Below are 15,964 nucleotides of genomic sequence, written 5' to 3' on the forward strand. Positions count from 1 at the left end.
GTTTGCTGGGCAGCAGCTGGTAACTGTAATAAGAAACAGGCGGGTTCACCTGAGAGAAAATAGTTAAGTGGTGTGGGCCGCAAGAGCAGTGGACTGAGACACAGACAGAGTTATTTGTACAGGACATGCGTGCCCAAGCATGCATACTGTATTCCGCACATGGGTGTTGTCCATACATCATGCGCTGAGAGTGGGACTTTAAACCACTTCAAACCACATCAGACACACATACGGAGATGAGATGTCTTATCCTCACTTCACTAGATGAACACACTGATAAGCTCCAGTATATTAGCAATACTGTGAATCGGCCTATTACAATATAGTGCATCAATACAGTCTGAAGAAGAAAACTTTCTAAAGCAGCTATATTTATAAACCAATACAAGTTTAACACTCTCCAGTACATAATTCATGCAAAATTCAACATCTGAGTCCATACTGCTGTTAATTCATCTTACAGTAAAAACCAATCTGCCATATAAAAAGACAGACCTGTGCAGGAATATGCATAACATGTGTTTCATGTTTCCACTTAGAGGATCTTATAATACTAATTAGATTATAGTATTATTGCATATCTAAAGTATAATGGCTGCAGGTAACATATTTTGTCTGTTACATGGTTTGAACTATGTATAATTATTAATATAGATTATGAATGGCATATTTTATTCATAAATGAACACTGGTCAAAACTCAGGGAGCTGAGAGCAGAGCTAACAGTAGAGGTTCTCTTCAGCAGTGTTTTAATAAAGGGCTTGCACTCCTATGAGTGGTACATTAAACCAACAGTACGTCCACTCCTGCACTTGAGTGTGAGGATGCATCGTTCATGGTGTGAACTCATGACCCTTTGATGGACGGAATTGAAACCTGAACACACTGAACTCTGGCATTCCAACATGCCATTTCCATGGTCAAACACATATGTAGGCATGTAGATATGCATGTGTCCTTGCCAATATGATCAGGTCATGTCAAAGTTACCTAGTGCAACATATGAATATGAACACCAGGATGGGGCTGAGGTGTACCACAGAGATATGCCCATCACTCAGGACTATGACACGCATGAGACGAGCTGATTTATGCTTTATGAGGTTTAGAAAGTCAGTGTGCAATAACTCTCACCTTCTACTTTCCAGCTAGGAGCGCTTGCTGCGATGCAAACATTGCATTTCAGTGGATTTATATATGCATATATATATATATATATATATATATATATATATATATATATATATATATATATATATATATATATATATATATATATATAAACTATGCAAAAGATTTAGAGAAAGCTACTGTGTTTGTTCAGAGTAACCAAGATATACAGGTTAACAGAATACTACAAACATTCTGTGCTATTCCTTTTATTTATTTATTCATTTTTATTAACACATGCAGCTGTATCCCATGCTTTACTCTGGAAATAAACTCAGCACTGTAATGCCACTGATTTTTGTAATTAGCATGACAAACCTGCAAAGGCTTTTATTTTGTAGAACATTACTTCTATTAACTACATGACACTCATTTGAGACAATCTGCAGAGCTAGGTTTATATATCCCCTAAAAGGATATAGCACCTTTATACTATATTCAGTGTATGGAAATCAGTCAGTTAAACAAAACCCATCAGCTATGGAGAGTACACCACAATTTATATTAACAATTATGACTATTACTCTTCCATTCAACTGCTCAAGAAATTTGTGCCAATCCCTCGTTATTAACAAAGCAATGAAATACATGAATGCTTCCTGTATCTGCCAAAATAATATATAAAGAAAGTATTTTAATTTAGTCATATTTCTAAAGAGAAACAAAACCACTTTAACTCAGTTAATTAGCCTGTTGTATGCTAACACATGAGTATGCTAAAACAGTGAGTGGCTTAGTCTAATTGTTACATTTTAGTCTAACTATCAGTAATAGGGAAGAATTATATAGTGTGAGTTACAATTGCTTTTCACATTTAAGTGTGGATGTGTGGATTGTTTTATGGAATACATCTACATTAATATTCTACCATGTCTGATTTTCTCAAGGGGGAATTTAGTGCTGTATACCTAAAAATATATTCTCCTTGAAGTACTAATAACTTGATCTATATGGATAATTTCAATTTTTCTTATAGCAGAATCATAGGATTGCTATTAATATAATGATGGAGAATAATGTACAAAGAAAAAACTAAGATAGAGAAAGAATAATGTACTGGTTGGAATAAGCCATCTGTCTTTCTGAAAGATATAGTGCGACAATTATATTTTGGCAAGATTAACTAACTGAATTATGTACAAAATTGCTTCTGACCTAAATGTTATAACTGCAGTGCACTTAAAAACCCAGGGCATTGTGTACAACATGATATATAAATTTAATCAATAGGTTACAGTAATAGACCATCCAAAAATTGCAGTTGTAACCCAGTAACCACATTATGTGTAACTAAAAAAAGTGATACTATAGAGTCTTAGTCTTAATTTCTGTCTTTATTTAAATAAAGATTGTAATAACTGTGCAAGACTAAGCTTATCCAGTGCCCAGGAAGCCAGACTGTCATACATGATATGATTATCATGCAGTAAAGGAAACAATTAGCCTGGATTTTTTTTTTAAGAAATTGAGTTAGCATTAACATTAAATTAAACTAATTAGTAAAATTACCAGTAGCATATTGCATTTATATTTTAATAAGCCATTTTTTAAAAATTGGCCATGTCTGACGTCAGAGTTATTATTAATTTATCTAAAGACATCATTTTCACATTTTTAACAAATATCCAAATATTTAAGACAGCCGCACAAGTCTTTTCCTATATAAGACAGATCCCTACATGCATATTTGCTAAAAACAACTTCTTGTATGAGAACAAAAATTCAGTGAAATGAGCAATGTAAATACCATGCAAATGAACTGAAACAGTGTGAAAGTTGTTAAGTACAAAGAATACTACATGAGTTAATATATCATATATAGATAGTGTGAAAAAAGAAAAGGAAGAAATTTATCATGCACATATACAACAATGTATCTAAACAAGCACCACAAAGTAAATGTCAGAAAGATAAACAAATATGGAACTTACATAAATATGTTAACAGAATCAAGGCCATGCATGTGACACATGTCCACTAAAGCTGTTTTTGAAGCAAATCTTATGGCAAATTTACCTTCGCTGTCGGACATAGCTCCCTGTAGATCGTCCATAATAAAGGCAATATCCCGATCATAACCACGTGTTCGTGACTCTTCTCTCATATGCTGCTGCACTTCTGGCAAGGAGTGACTAGAACCAAACTGATCCCGAGAATCAGCAGAGATAGGCGGTAGTGGACCTGCAGATGCCCTTGCCATACCCATAGGTTGTCCAACAGGGCTCAGTGGACTCTCTTCTTCTGAATTCTGTGCCACAATAGGGATACGCCCCCTACTCTGGCTGATGGGCAGGCTAGTTGGTTTTGCTCGTGCTGCTCCAAATTGTGAATCCATGCCTTCACCCTCTGCTTTTAATCTCAGTGAAGAGCTGGAAAGGTCTCTTTTGATAGATAAGTCAAGTCCATATGCAGAAGAAGGCCGAGAAGAAGATCTTGACCGTGTGACACTGGGATAAGTGCCATCCTCTTGGAGTGATGTCCTTAAGCTTTGGCTGAGGTTGAGAGACTGACCAAGGTTTAGTGACTGTGCCAGATTAGTGCTGAGTGAGGAGCCCAGATATTTCTGTTGCTCTGCTATGTTCTTCCTCAGACCAAAGGTGATCTCATCTTGCAGAAGCCTTGCTCTGCTGGACAGTCCACCCATTGCTGAGCCAGTAGAAGCCAAAAAACTACTGTAATCAGGTTCGAGATCCCTGGTCTCTTGAATGGGCGAAAACTTGGTAATTTTAGGGTCAATTAATGCTCTCTTATTCTTTAGCTGTTTTTGGTAAAGGACTGAGGCTGGAAGCTGCTTAGCAGCTTGCTTTTCTAGAGTGAGCCTGCCAATGCTGTATTTCTCAGATTTAGGGAAATGTCTGAAACTGTCACTGTGGAGGTAGTGTGGTAGACCTGTGAGTTGTTCCAGACCATCTGTCCCCCTCCTGAACTCTTGCTTGATTTGTTGCTTTAGCAGCTTTAACTCATATGGCTCCTCCATTGAGTCCTCCTCTGGCTTACCATATGAATGTAGTCTAGATGCAGCTTGAAGAGGCCCAAGAAAGTCAGCCACATCTGCTGTTCGACGAACTTCAGCAGCTCGGAGTAACCGGTCAGTCTTGCTCATATCCTTATCAGGGATGTTGAAGCTTGAGCCCAAGCCAGGAGAACTCTTGGTGAGCTCTCCTATGTCATCAATCATAACATAGTTTCTAGCATTGTGGTGGTCAATGTCTGCATAGAAGGACTCTGCTGATATACTGGACATAGGGCTGCTAGCCATACTCCCTCTTTCTTCCAGACCCATTCTCAGTTCAAGGTTACTATATTTGCCCCCAAGGTGAGAGACCCCATAGTCTGTGGATGTGGGTACAATTAGGAGAGGCTGATTTCGAATGACCTCATAATTGGTGTTTATCTTTGTTTCCAATTCAGACAAAGTAGTCTGGCAATTTTTTTGTTGCATCAGAAGAAGCTGAGAGGCATGGTCATAACCAGTTTGCTGGGACTGTTGATTGAGTGTAGGCACTGAAGAGTAAACTGACTGGGTTTGATAGGGGGATGTCTGTTGGTGATAAAGTGATTGCTGTTGGTACAATGTTTGTTGGGAATAGTGATTTGTGGTCCCAGTTTGGGAAGCATACTGATAATGGGAGTATGGACTTTCAAGGTGTGCATACTGAGAATCAGCTTCAGTTTGTGGTGGAATGAACTGGTTAAACTCTGACTGAGGGGCAGTCCGTGGCCGCTCCAGTCCATGACCATTACCTTGTGCTCCTCTGATGTTACTAACCTCACTGTCAGACATATAGTCACGCTCCTCTGCCACCCCTTGCAAGTATGCCCTTTCTCTCTTTTCCCTTTCCTTAAGTAAAGCCTCCTTCCTTCGATTAATACCCATCTCAAGATACCTCAGTTTGGCATCTATCTCTTTTTCCTCTTCATCCAACTCTGCTTGCTTCTTTCGTAGCTTGGAAGACTCCCTCTCAACCAAATCCAATTCTTTGTCAATGTCTTGCAAGATTTTGGCTCGAGCCAAGGTGGTGGTTCTGCACATTCTTCTTCGGGCAGAACCAGTACTATATCCAGAGGGACCAGCAATGGTATCATCTTCTGGTGGTGGATGGGGAAGTGTACGCTTTACTTTCTTCTGGGAGCCCACTGTGGTACCATTTTGTGAGCCCTTGCTCTGCAGATGAACAACACATTTTTTAATTTATTCACAGACCTTTACTGTTTACCTGCTAAGCAGCTTCTCTCCAATGAAATTTAATTCACAGAAGAGTAACTACTTATAGTCATTTTCTAAGATACATGTCATGCATGTTATACCCAGAAACATGGAGATCAGAAATAGAAAAATAAGGTTAGGAACAAAGTCTCTCATTGACGTTTACATTACTTACAGAATAGGCATCTGAGTACTGGTACATGATTCTGTCATCAGTAGTTGGACTCAATGACTTGGGATCAGACAGAGATCCCAGAGATCTTTGTGAGCCCTTCAGTGATCTTGGGCTAGTTGGATGCCTTGATGGTTCAGCTGATAGTATCTTCAGTGTACCTTTTCCAGGAGACACAGGTGAGACTGGAGAATACAGTACATTTGGAGATTTGTGTACTAATGTGACCCCAATGCCATCTGCTTTTAGCTGTGTGCTGACACCAATTTCAACAGGAGTTGACTGCTTCTTGTCTTTTTCAGATGTAACATCTGAGTCACTTTCTGGTTGCCCTCCTTTGTGTAGATCCACTGTGGTATCAACTTGCGCTCGGACTGGAGACCTGTTTATGGTCCCAGAATGATCTGTTTGAACTGAGATCTCAGCCACAGTTTGAATTGCAATGCTCGATACCTTGGAACCTTTACCCCTTTCTCCATCAGCATATCTGGAGCGAGATCTACGCCTACTCCTGACAGGAACATCCCATTCATCCTGGTCCTCATCATCAGTTTGCACACAGCTATCTACACTTCTTCTACTCCTCCTCTTCCTGCCAGAGTAAGGCCTTTCAACCCCATCCTCTTCATCTGTTTTAACATTACCTTCAGCTATCTTTTTACAACTTAAATCTACATTTTGCTCAGAGATGTGCTTGGCTGTGGAAGGCAGCTTTTTGAAATTCTGTTTTTGATCCACTGTATCTTTAAGAATAGCTTCTGATTCAGGTAAGCTCGAGGAAGCAGTGTGCCGATCCTGGCCAATTACAGGGTCATGACTAGTCACTACAGACAATATAGAGTTGTCATCTTTCACTGGCCAATATTGGCCATTATCGCCTATAGTGTACTGGGGATCCAGAATGCCTGAAGTAGTGGGCTGCAACACTCCTTCATTTGTCTCAATGCCATATGAATACATTTTCTGCTCCTGTAGCTGCTGCTGTAGTTTCTTCTGTAGCTGGTGGATTTGCTCCAGCTGCAATTGCTGCTGTGCAAAAGTCTCCTGCTGAAGCATGAGATGGGCCTTACGTTCTTCCTCTTGCTGCATAAGGAGTTTTTGTTTCATGCTCTGAAGTTCCTCTAATTCTTTTTGAACAATAATCTGCTCCTGTTCACGATATCGCTGAATCTCATGTCTCTCCCATTCAAGTTCCTCAGCCAAACACAGCTGCTTCAGCTTCTCCAACTGCAAAAACTCACGTTCAGCCTGGTACAGTTGGCTTTTAGTGTCATCTGTTGTAGGATAATTTGGGGAGACCAGGGTATCCAGTGAGGCTGCGATGGCTTCCAGAGTAGCATCAGAATAAAGTTCTGGGAAGGCTGTTAATGAAGGAAGGAGGTTAGCTAAGACAGAAGGTAGGGTGTCCTTTGATGGATCAGGTTCTATGAATATTGATTGGTTAGTTCCAGTGTCATGTGTGAAATCATAAGGTAAAGTTTGATTTTGAAGTGCTGAAAATGGATCAGTTATACTGCTGGGACTGTTGTAGGATGTGCAGAATATTGAGGCTGGCTGGGTCGTAATTGCATATGTGGAAGGAACTGGTGCAGCAACAGATGAGTACACAACTCCATTTGATGATCGTAGTACACTGTTAACTCCAGAGGATGTTGTTTGGGAATACTGCATAGTAGTTATCCCAGAAAATGTCAAAGTGCCTTTCTTTGAGAAGTCCAGAGCTTCATCTGTAATGATTTAAAAATGTACACTTTAGTTAAATAAAACAGCTGGTCTTGCAGGTACTGTATTATGATGTCGTGCAGTTTCTGACAAAAGAATCACAAAAAGGAAACCAAACAGCATGCAAAAAAATCAGTCTTGTCAAACTAGCCAGATGCAAAGCCAAAACACCGTGGGAGAACATGAAGGCACATGCACATATCTGTGTAAAAAAAGAAAAATAAGCACAAATGAATGTAAATAATTAGAGGCTGCTCATTACAGGAAAAGAGGAAAGTAGACATGCATTTACATAAATAATGGTAAAAATAACATTTTTACCTATACATGCACTGTAATACTCACCTGCTGGCACTTTTCCTGATGTCAAATCAATTGCAGCCTCTGAAGTCCCATTCTGGTAGGCAAATTCATTCTTGCCCTCAGTGAACAGACCAATTTCTGTGAAATTGCTGTTAGATACAGAGGCCTTCATTTTACTGAGTTTTTCAGTTCCAAGTGTTGTAGCATTATCATACTTGGAGTGGTCATCTCTGGAGCCAAGCTGGTTGCCTGGTTGTGTGGTTGCTGGAGGCTGAGTTCTGCAGCTCCCTGTGAATGGAAGCCTGTAGAGAACATCACAGCACACTGTTCGTTTCCCTGCTGTCAGATCTACAGGTGCCATATCCTCAACAACAGCTGTAACTACCCCAGAGGAAGAAGACAAAGCCACCATATCTTTCTTTGGTCTTGATGTAGTGAGATCTATAGCTCCAGCCAAAGATGGCTCAATATGAATAGGTACACCAGCCCGGGCATTTATGCAGGTCACTGGGGCCACTGTAACAAGTAAAGTTGAGGGTAAAGATGGAGGTGCTGTAGCTTCAGTAGTCCCACATGATAGGTTAACTGGAATCTCTGTACTAGTTGTAGGTTTTGGCTGTGAGTTTACTGGTCTGTATACTATCTGTGCTAGTGGCTCAAATCGTTTGTATGTTGTAAGTGGAAGAGTCTTTGAGGTGGCACTTCTTAAGTTCAGAGGCTTGTCAACTATATTATTATTGAATGCAATTGTAGCACTACAGGTAACAATACTAATACTATCTGTCACAACAGAGAGTGTTGTAGGAGGAGGTATTTCAGCAGTGAGATTTACAATTTCTGGCTTGATAGCAGTTGCCTGTCTACCACTTGAATCAATTGAAAGGGATTCCCGACTTGTTTTAGGAGCTGTCAGATCCATTCCCATATCAGTCATTGTAACATTGACCTTTAAAGTTGTGAGATCTATTATATCCCCAGAGTAGTGTGGTTTTCCATTTTGTTTAGACATAATTTGGGTTTTTGTTATTTCTGGTCCAAGTATGATTTCCACACTGCCAGGGTCTGATACAGGTTCTAGAGGTATTCTTTCTTGGACAACAGACAATGTAGTAGTTCTCTGGACTTCAGTCTTGAACATTTGGGTTACAACATTAGGTAATGATTCTGGGTGTTGTTCTGCAGAAATCGCAGAGTACATTTGACTCATATTTGCCACAACTTTATCTGGCCTTCTCAGTTCTTGGCTTTCTGGTGGGTTTGTGAACTGAGCAAATGTTAATGCTGAAGCTGGCATAACTGTTTTTGCATACACTACTGGCGCCTCTTGTTGTAGTTCAAAAAATGCTGGATGCTGTTGGACAGGAGCTGTTGATGGACCTAACTTAATTGCTTGTATAGTCCGATGATCTGTTATAGGAGCAGGACAAACTGTTTGTATATGTTGTCTATCAAGTTCCACTGAATCAGAAACCATGGTTGCTGGTGCTGGGATTTGAAGTGTAGCACTCACTGGTGCTGACAATATGGTTGACCCAGCAGTTGCAAGTGGTGATGAAAACACTCTTTTTGCTCCGTATGCTGTGACCATAGATGGTGCAGCATAATTTGTCATTTTATCTATGATGGGTGGCCCAAAAGTCCCTGTTTGGGGCACAAAAGTCAGTGCTGATGCACTTGATGCTGGTGCAACCTCTGATGGCATTGCTATGACTGGTACTGAAATGAATGTAGATGAAGTTTGTACTGCTGTCTCAGGTACTGGTGGGGTGCCCACAGTTTGTACTGGAACCACTGCTGTTTGTGTTAACATAGCAGGGGCTAAGACTACTTTTGGTGATGCAGCTACCACTTGTGTTGACACCAGTGGTTCAGATAGTGCAGGTGGGATAAACAGTCTTGGTGCAATAGCAGAAGTTGGCAGAGATGATCTTCGTACTGGAGCCTGGGTTGTAATACTTTCAATTGGTGATCCTGGTTCTGATGGCAAAGTTATCACCACATATGTCTCAAGAGTTTTAGAAAATCTAGGTGACAAGGGTGATTTTGGTGATGAAATATTATGTTTGCTGTCAACAGGGGCATTCAAACTCAATGAAAGGGCATTGGGAGGTTTTTTTGTTCTTGGTAATGTAGCTGCATGTCCTGTCTGAGAAAGTGCATGTTCAGCAATATTTGGTGGCTTTATACTTTCTCTTGATCTGTGACTAAACACTAGACCAGATGGTATACAGACTGGCTTGGGTGGAACAGGAGGTGGTGACTTATTAATTGCGGTTAAACTTAGATTTACTGCTTCACTTTGTGCTGCAATGGTCATACTTGTGAAAAACTCAGGAGAAGAAGCTCTAACACATGATGGAGTGGGAACAGACTCCTGGTTAACAGCTGGATAAGGTAAGTTATCAGCCAGGATGGCTGATGGTAAAGCTACAGGTGGTGGTGGAAATTCAATGACTGGTATATTTGCTCTTTCATGGAAGACACTTGTTACTTGAGGTTCCATTGGAGCAACATCTGTACTGACAACAGGGGATACACTCACTACAAAAGGCTGGATCCTAGTTTCATCAACAGAGGTTGCTACCATGCCTGAATTAGTGACAATATCTTGTGTTGTTTGGTTTATTACAGATGTATTTTTTGGCAAAATTATGACAAAACGACCTTGCTTTGTTTGTCCATCAGGACTCAAAATCTGTGATTCTGATTTGAGAATTCCATCTGTATCTGTAACTGCAGGTGATGTAACTGGTAATGCCTGCACTGTTGCAGTTGCTGCACTTAATTTCTCTGCATCTGGACTAAAATAATGAATTGGAATTGAAACTGTGGTCGGTGCTATACTTTTTCTGTCTGTGGCAGGAGAAACAGTTGTAGCTGGTACTGATGAATAGGCCGGAATAAGCATTTCATTTGCAATGTGAACTGGAGACTGGGAAGATGAAGCAACTAAGTCTGACATTTGGACAATAACTGGAGCAGGTGGTGGAACTTTAAAAAATGCTGGAGATGGCATATCCCCTGTAGTAGAGTCAGGTGTTTTAAGTGACTCTAAAGATGGTACGTGAATTAGACACTCTGATGCAGTAGACATGGCATCTGACATTTGCACAAAGGGAACTGGAGTGAAACATGGGACTGAGGCTTGTGCTGAAGAAATGGAGGTTGATGCAGTTATGTATGCTGGGAGTACAGACCCTGCAGCTGACAAAGATGCTGGAATCCCAGCATGACTTGGGAAAGAAATTCTATTTTGCTCATTTATCGATACTGTAGAAGATGTATATGTTGAAACAAGGCTAGAATAGTCTAGAATATGGGGTGGTTTTGGAGCTAGTGGTGGCTTAGAAAAAGAAACCTCGGGTGGGATAGGACATTTCACTGTTGATGTGATTTGTTGGGTGGATGTAGCAGCCTGTGATAAAGATATTTCTTGAAAGGAGCTTTTACCAGGAGGACCTGTTACCACTGCAACTTGGGGAGCTGGCATTACAATTATAAATGAAGCAGAGTCAGCCCCAAGAGCTGTTGAACTTCTAGCAGCAGTTGGTGTTCTTGAGATTGAGCCTGACTCTGGAATCTGATCTGTAAGTAGAGTTGATGAGGCTGATGTTGTTGAATCAGGGGATAATGTTTGTGGAGACAGAGGAGGTACAATGGGGGAGACATCTTCTCGCACATGTTTTGACAAAGGAATTTCATAGCGAAAAGTTGGTTCATCTTCTATTGAATTTGATTGTGATGAAGGCATTATAATTTTGGCAGCTTCCTTGGAATTGTCATCACTTTGATCATTTGACATAGCTATTTTATATTCTTGCGTTTTATCTTCATCCTCAGCCTCCTCTTCCCCAGAAGAACACTGAGTAATTTTCAAGTCAGGAATGGGATAGAGAGCTTTTTTAACCAAACTTGCTTCAGGAGATGTTGACCCATCAATGTATGGTTCCATAGCATATTGAACATGTTCACTGGCATATTCATCCTTAGTATTGTCCTCCTCACCACTTGAGAGAGTTAGTACCACTTCAGGAGAGTCATATAAAGGCTCAGATGAAGAAAAGGGAGATATTGGAGATAAAGGACTTGACCGTGTAGGACTTGTTTTAGGTGTCAGAACATCTTCAGCATGTAACCCAGATTCCTCATCTTTGTATACAGGATATTTGTCATTTTCTCGTACAGTAACATAGCAAGTGTCAGTAACTGCGGGTACTGCAAAGTCTGAACGAGCAATTTCCTTTTCTACCTGTACATGTTCAGATAGTTTTCCTTTTAACATGAGTTCTCTCTTTTTCTGCATTTCTACATAGGCCTCCTCAGGTGTTGTAAGCTTTCTTGCCTCCTCTTGAACAATCACTTCACTCAAATACACATTCTCACTAATACTGCAGCCAGCAGCTGTAGCCATTGCTGGTTCCTCCACTAGTGACTCATAAGCATAGTCCTCTATTAGCATGCCTCCATAAAGTGGCTCAATCTCAGGTGGAGTGACTTTCTTTGTCATAGCTTTTAGTGGCTCAGCTTTTTGCATCATTTCTTCATATATCTCCTCAGCACTCTTTAATGTTTTTTCTACTGCATCATTCACCGCATCTATTGAAGAACAGATGGGTGGCAGTTGATAGGTAAGGAAATTCTCTGATTCAGGCTCAATACTTGGTGATATGTCAGAGAAAGAGGATGACTCATATACTTTCATTCGTGAAGTTTGCCATAAATCTTCACTTTGACATATATCATCCACTGGAAGGAGATTATTGAGTTGATGATCAAGTCTCTGGCTTGGACTGCTGTCACTTTCTTTTTCAAGTGAGGACAAAGATGTTGGTGATGCAGTGTCTGAGGGTGGTGATGCAAGTGGTGTGATGTGGGGTGCTTGTATACTGGAAGATTCATCACCTTTAGACCTATGTTTGGTGGACTCCGTCAAACTATTATTTTCAATAATCTGACTGGCAGGAAATTGTGGTTGTGAAGAAATAACTGCAATGCTCATAAGGTCTGTAACTTCTGTCTTTTCATTATCATTCAAGACAGAAATATTTACTGTATTTTTCTCTGATGTGTCTAAGGTATGGATGACCTGCATGATTTCAGTTTCTTTATTCTGGCATAGTGGAATATTGTCAGAACTGTCTTCAACCTCCACACTGAGTGTTTGATGGGTTATTTTTGGTACCTTTACTGGACTTGCAATTGCTGCATCTCTAGTCACATACTGCTTCTGCTGATTGTTTTCTCCAATCAGTTCTTTGATGTTCTTTTCCTCAAACGATGGTGACAAACCTTCAGCCATGCACATTTCCATTAGCTGTGTTTGTATAAACTCCTCATCTCCAAAATCTGGACTAACTGGTTTATAGTCTTCACTGTAGGAGGATTCTGCACTTCTGATCCTCTGCAGAAAAGGCAATTGTTCGCTTTCGCTGCTGTTCTCCTTAGTGCTAAGATCATCCTTTATACTCACTGCAAGATTTGGTTCAACTAGCTTTATAAATGATTCACCAGCAATCTGGATTGCTTTAAGCTCTTCCTCAGCTGAACTGTATGACTCAGGTGAAATGCGTCCTGGACGGTCTTTTTTCTCATCAACCTTCAAGGTGTGTGCCTCAGCTCCAAGTAATGTGTTCTCAAGTTCAGAAGGTGTACTGCGAGTACTTTCTGTTTGCATCAGGACCTCTTTATTTAGCAAAACCTTTTCTACCTCTTTTGTTGCCTGAAAAAAAAAAAATTATATATATATATATATATATATATATATATATATATATATATATATATATATATAGAGAGAGAGAGAGAGAGAGAGAGAGAGAGAGAAATAGATAGATTAATAAAGCATGATATTCCACTTATGTAATTGCCTATGGCTATTTGTGTTAAATAGATTTGCATTGAAGTTGCAGTGCAACATAATTTTGTAGTATACTTTACCACAGTTGGTGCTACATAAATTTCTTTCACATCATGTTGTGCTTCCACTAAGACACCAGTTGTCCTCAGTGCCTCCTGTGGAGTGTCCATAGTAGTTGTGGGAGGAATCATCACACTCTGAGAAGAATCATCACACTCTGACTTGTGGGAGGAATCATCACATTTTGCTGGTTGCTCTGTCTTTTTCTCCTCTTTAACTGCTGGCTGTGGAATTTCACATTTCCACTCAGGTTTCTTGTCCACAGTTTTATCAGGAGGAACATCTGCAGTATGGACAGGACCACCAGCAGCATGAGCAGATCCAACAGAAAGTGAGGATACTGTCACTGCTTGCTGGTTAGATTCATTTTTAGAGATAATTAGCCCAGGGGTAGCTTCAATGGCCTGACTAGGCACAGAAGTCTTGATGGCTTGTGCTTTAGGATCAGGCTCTATACTGCGCACAGAGGATGTAGAGTTTTGTCCTGTGTCTCTCATTTGTTGCTGCAGGGCCCTTTGAGTCTGGCAGTTCAAACACAGCCACTCCACCTGTGTAAAAATGTACACAGATGTACATGATGTATATGCTAGTTATCCTGATATAGTAGAAATTTAAGTGACATTACATAAGCTTGTTGAACAAGTCTTTTAATGACATGACAGAAGCATTTAGAGACTATATCTGACACCTATATTCCATTGCTGTTTATTTATCTCAGATGTATGGCTAATGTTTGATTATAGTTGACAGCAGTAAAAGCTAGCTAGATAGTTACATAAACATGAATAAAAAATTATATTAACATCCATATTTTCTTACATGGTCAATTTAGTTGGATAATTTGAAAAACAGATCTCATCTGCTACTCTAAAGCACCAAAATTGTCCTTATTTTGAAAAGTATTTATTCTGGCAAAGAAAAAGCTTGCTGACCACTTTACAAACATGAACTCATCAGTCCATTGGTCCAGTAGAACTCTGCAATATACATTTTCTTTGTTTTCAAATGATAATAAGAATATTGTTCATTGTATATTAACAGTTCCAATAATAGAACATTTTCCATTACTAATGCTATATGCAGAATTAGAAATGTAAATTCATTGGCTATAGGGATTACAACACACACACACACACACACACACACATACACACACACACACACAAAAAAAAAAAAAAACATAAATAAGATGTATGTCATGCGATGACACGAAACAACTCACTATCACCTGTCCTAATATCTGACAATCTTGCTCTGTAAGCAGTCCCACTGAATTAAACTTAGTATAGAGAGAATTCACCAAGTTGTGTGTGTACAATTCTTAATTTCTAAAATAATATTGTAACTTAAAAAATATTAAAATATATAGCATCATTTAGGGATTACAGTGAATGGTGATGACCTTCTCTCAGTCTGTGGGTATGTACACTCAAACACATCAAACAGTCTAAAGCTGTTAATTTCCATGTAATAAAGATTAAAATGTTAACTTAGTACACTGCCTCGGTAGGTCAATCCAAGATGTAACAGTTTTATGGCTATATTATTATCATTTTCCAGTCAATTTTAGACTGAACCACCAATCAGCAAACTCTAACTCATGATTCATTCAACATATACAACTGGACAAAAAAGCACCAGTGAGGACCAGCTAGAACCAACAGTGTGGAACACACTGCATTGAGTACAGGCAATGGGTGATCACCAACATCCTCCAATGGCCTGACACCTATCTGCAGATAGTTGGGTCAGTATGTCCTTAACCTAAGGTGTATGACCCAGAAAAAGAGGACTTCATGGTTGATGCAGTTATCTCTTATTGTCTTAGAAATTAAATCTTCCTTTATACTCAGGTTATCTTTTACAGGCCTTTTTAATTAATGACTTTCACTGTGGATTTCAAAAATAAAAGTAAAAATAAAATTACTAAAAAAACAACAACATTGCAATATATTTATAATGCATTAAATTACAATAAATATTTATTTAACAGACAATACTGCATGTCCCTGAATTACAGTGAAATTCCAGACTAGTAGGGTCTACTAGGGTCTGCTAGGGTCATTGCTTAGCATCTCAATAACAATCAGGTCAAATTTCTATCTTCAGGAGAGAAGTGTGTCCTTTGCACTTACTTACACTTTGAACTTTGACCTCATTTGGTTAACTATCATGAAATACATAATTCCTCCACAAGACGCTATCCCTCTCCAATGCTGTAGTTGTCCTCCATGATGCTTCCAGAGGAGGAGGTTCATCAGGAACAACATGTATGCACGTGGCTATAGAGCACAGGATACCTGCAGGTGATTGAGTTTAAGTTTACTAATTAGACATTTTGAAAAGTGATAGTGTACTTGGGGATGAGTTTCTTATAAAGAAGATGTAGCTAAATATCTCTGCGTGAGAATCAGACCCACTGTATTCAATGAAAACCTTCTATTTCCTACAGTTGGCCATGCTGTCTGAATTA

General features: G+C 39.6%; 1 protein-coding gene across 10 annotated transcripts in view; it reads right to left on the reverse strand.

Moving 5' to 3' along the window:
- pclob (piccolo presynaptic cytomatrix protein b) overlaps positions 1–15,964 on the reverse strand; it is a 72,779-nt gene that overhangs the window by 16,007 nt on the left and 40,808 nt on the right. For 9 of the 10 annotated variants that reach the window (XR_014124052.1, XM_081715486.1, XM_035524976.2 and 6 more), the window contains exons 16-20: positions 13,512–14,039; positions 7,617–13,293; positions 5,553–7,276; positions 3,187–5,335; positions 1,135–1,161 (exon numbers count right to left, since the gene is read on the reverse strand). Coding sequence is in view for 9 of the 10 variants with exons in the window: in XM_081715486.1 (XP_081571612.1) it covers positions 1,135–1,161; positions 3,187–5,335; positions 5,553–7,276; positions 7,617–13,293; positions 13,512–14,039 (10,105 nt within the window). In the remaining variant the exon portion in view is untranslated. The remainder of the gene's footprint in view (positions 1–1,134; positions 1,162–3,186; positions 5,336–5,552; positions 7,277–7,616; positions 13,294–13,511; positions 14,040–15,964) is intronic. The other variant, XM_035524978.2, reaches the window with a different exon arrangement.

The sequence above is a fragment of the Electrophorus electricus genome, chromosome 6 (assembly GCF_041902795.1).
Source record: "Electrophorus electricus isolate QZ-2024a chromosome 6, ASM4190279v1, whole genome shotgun sequence".
NCBI classification, from domain to species: domain Eukaryota; kingdom Metazoa; phylum Chordata; class Actinopteri; order Gymnotiformes; family Gymnotidae; genus Electrophorus; species Electrophorus electricus.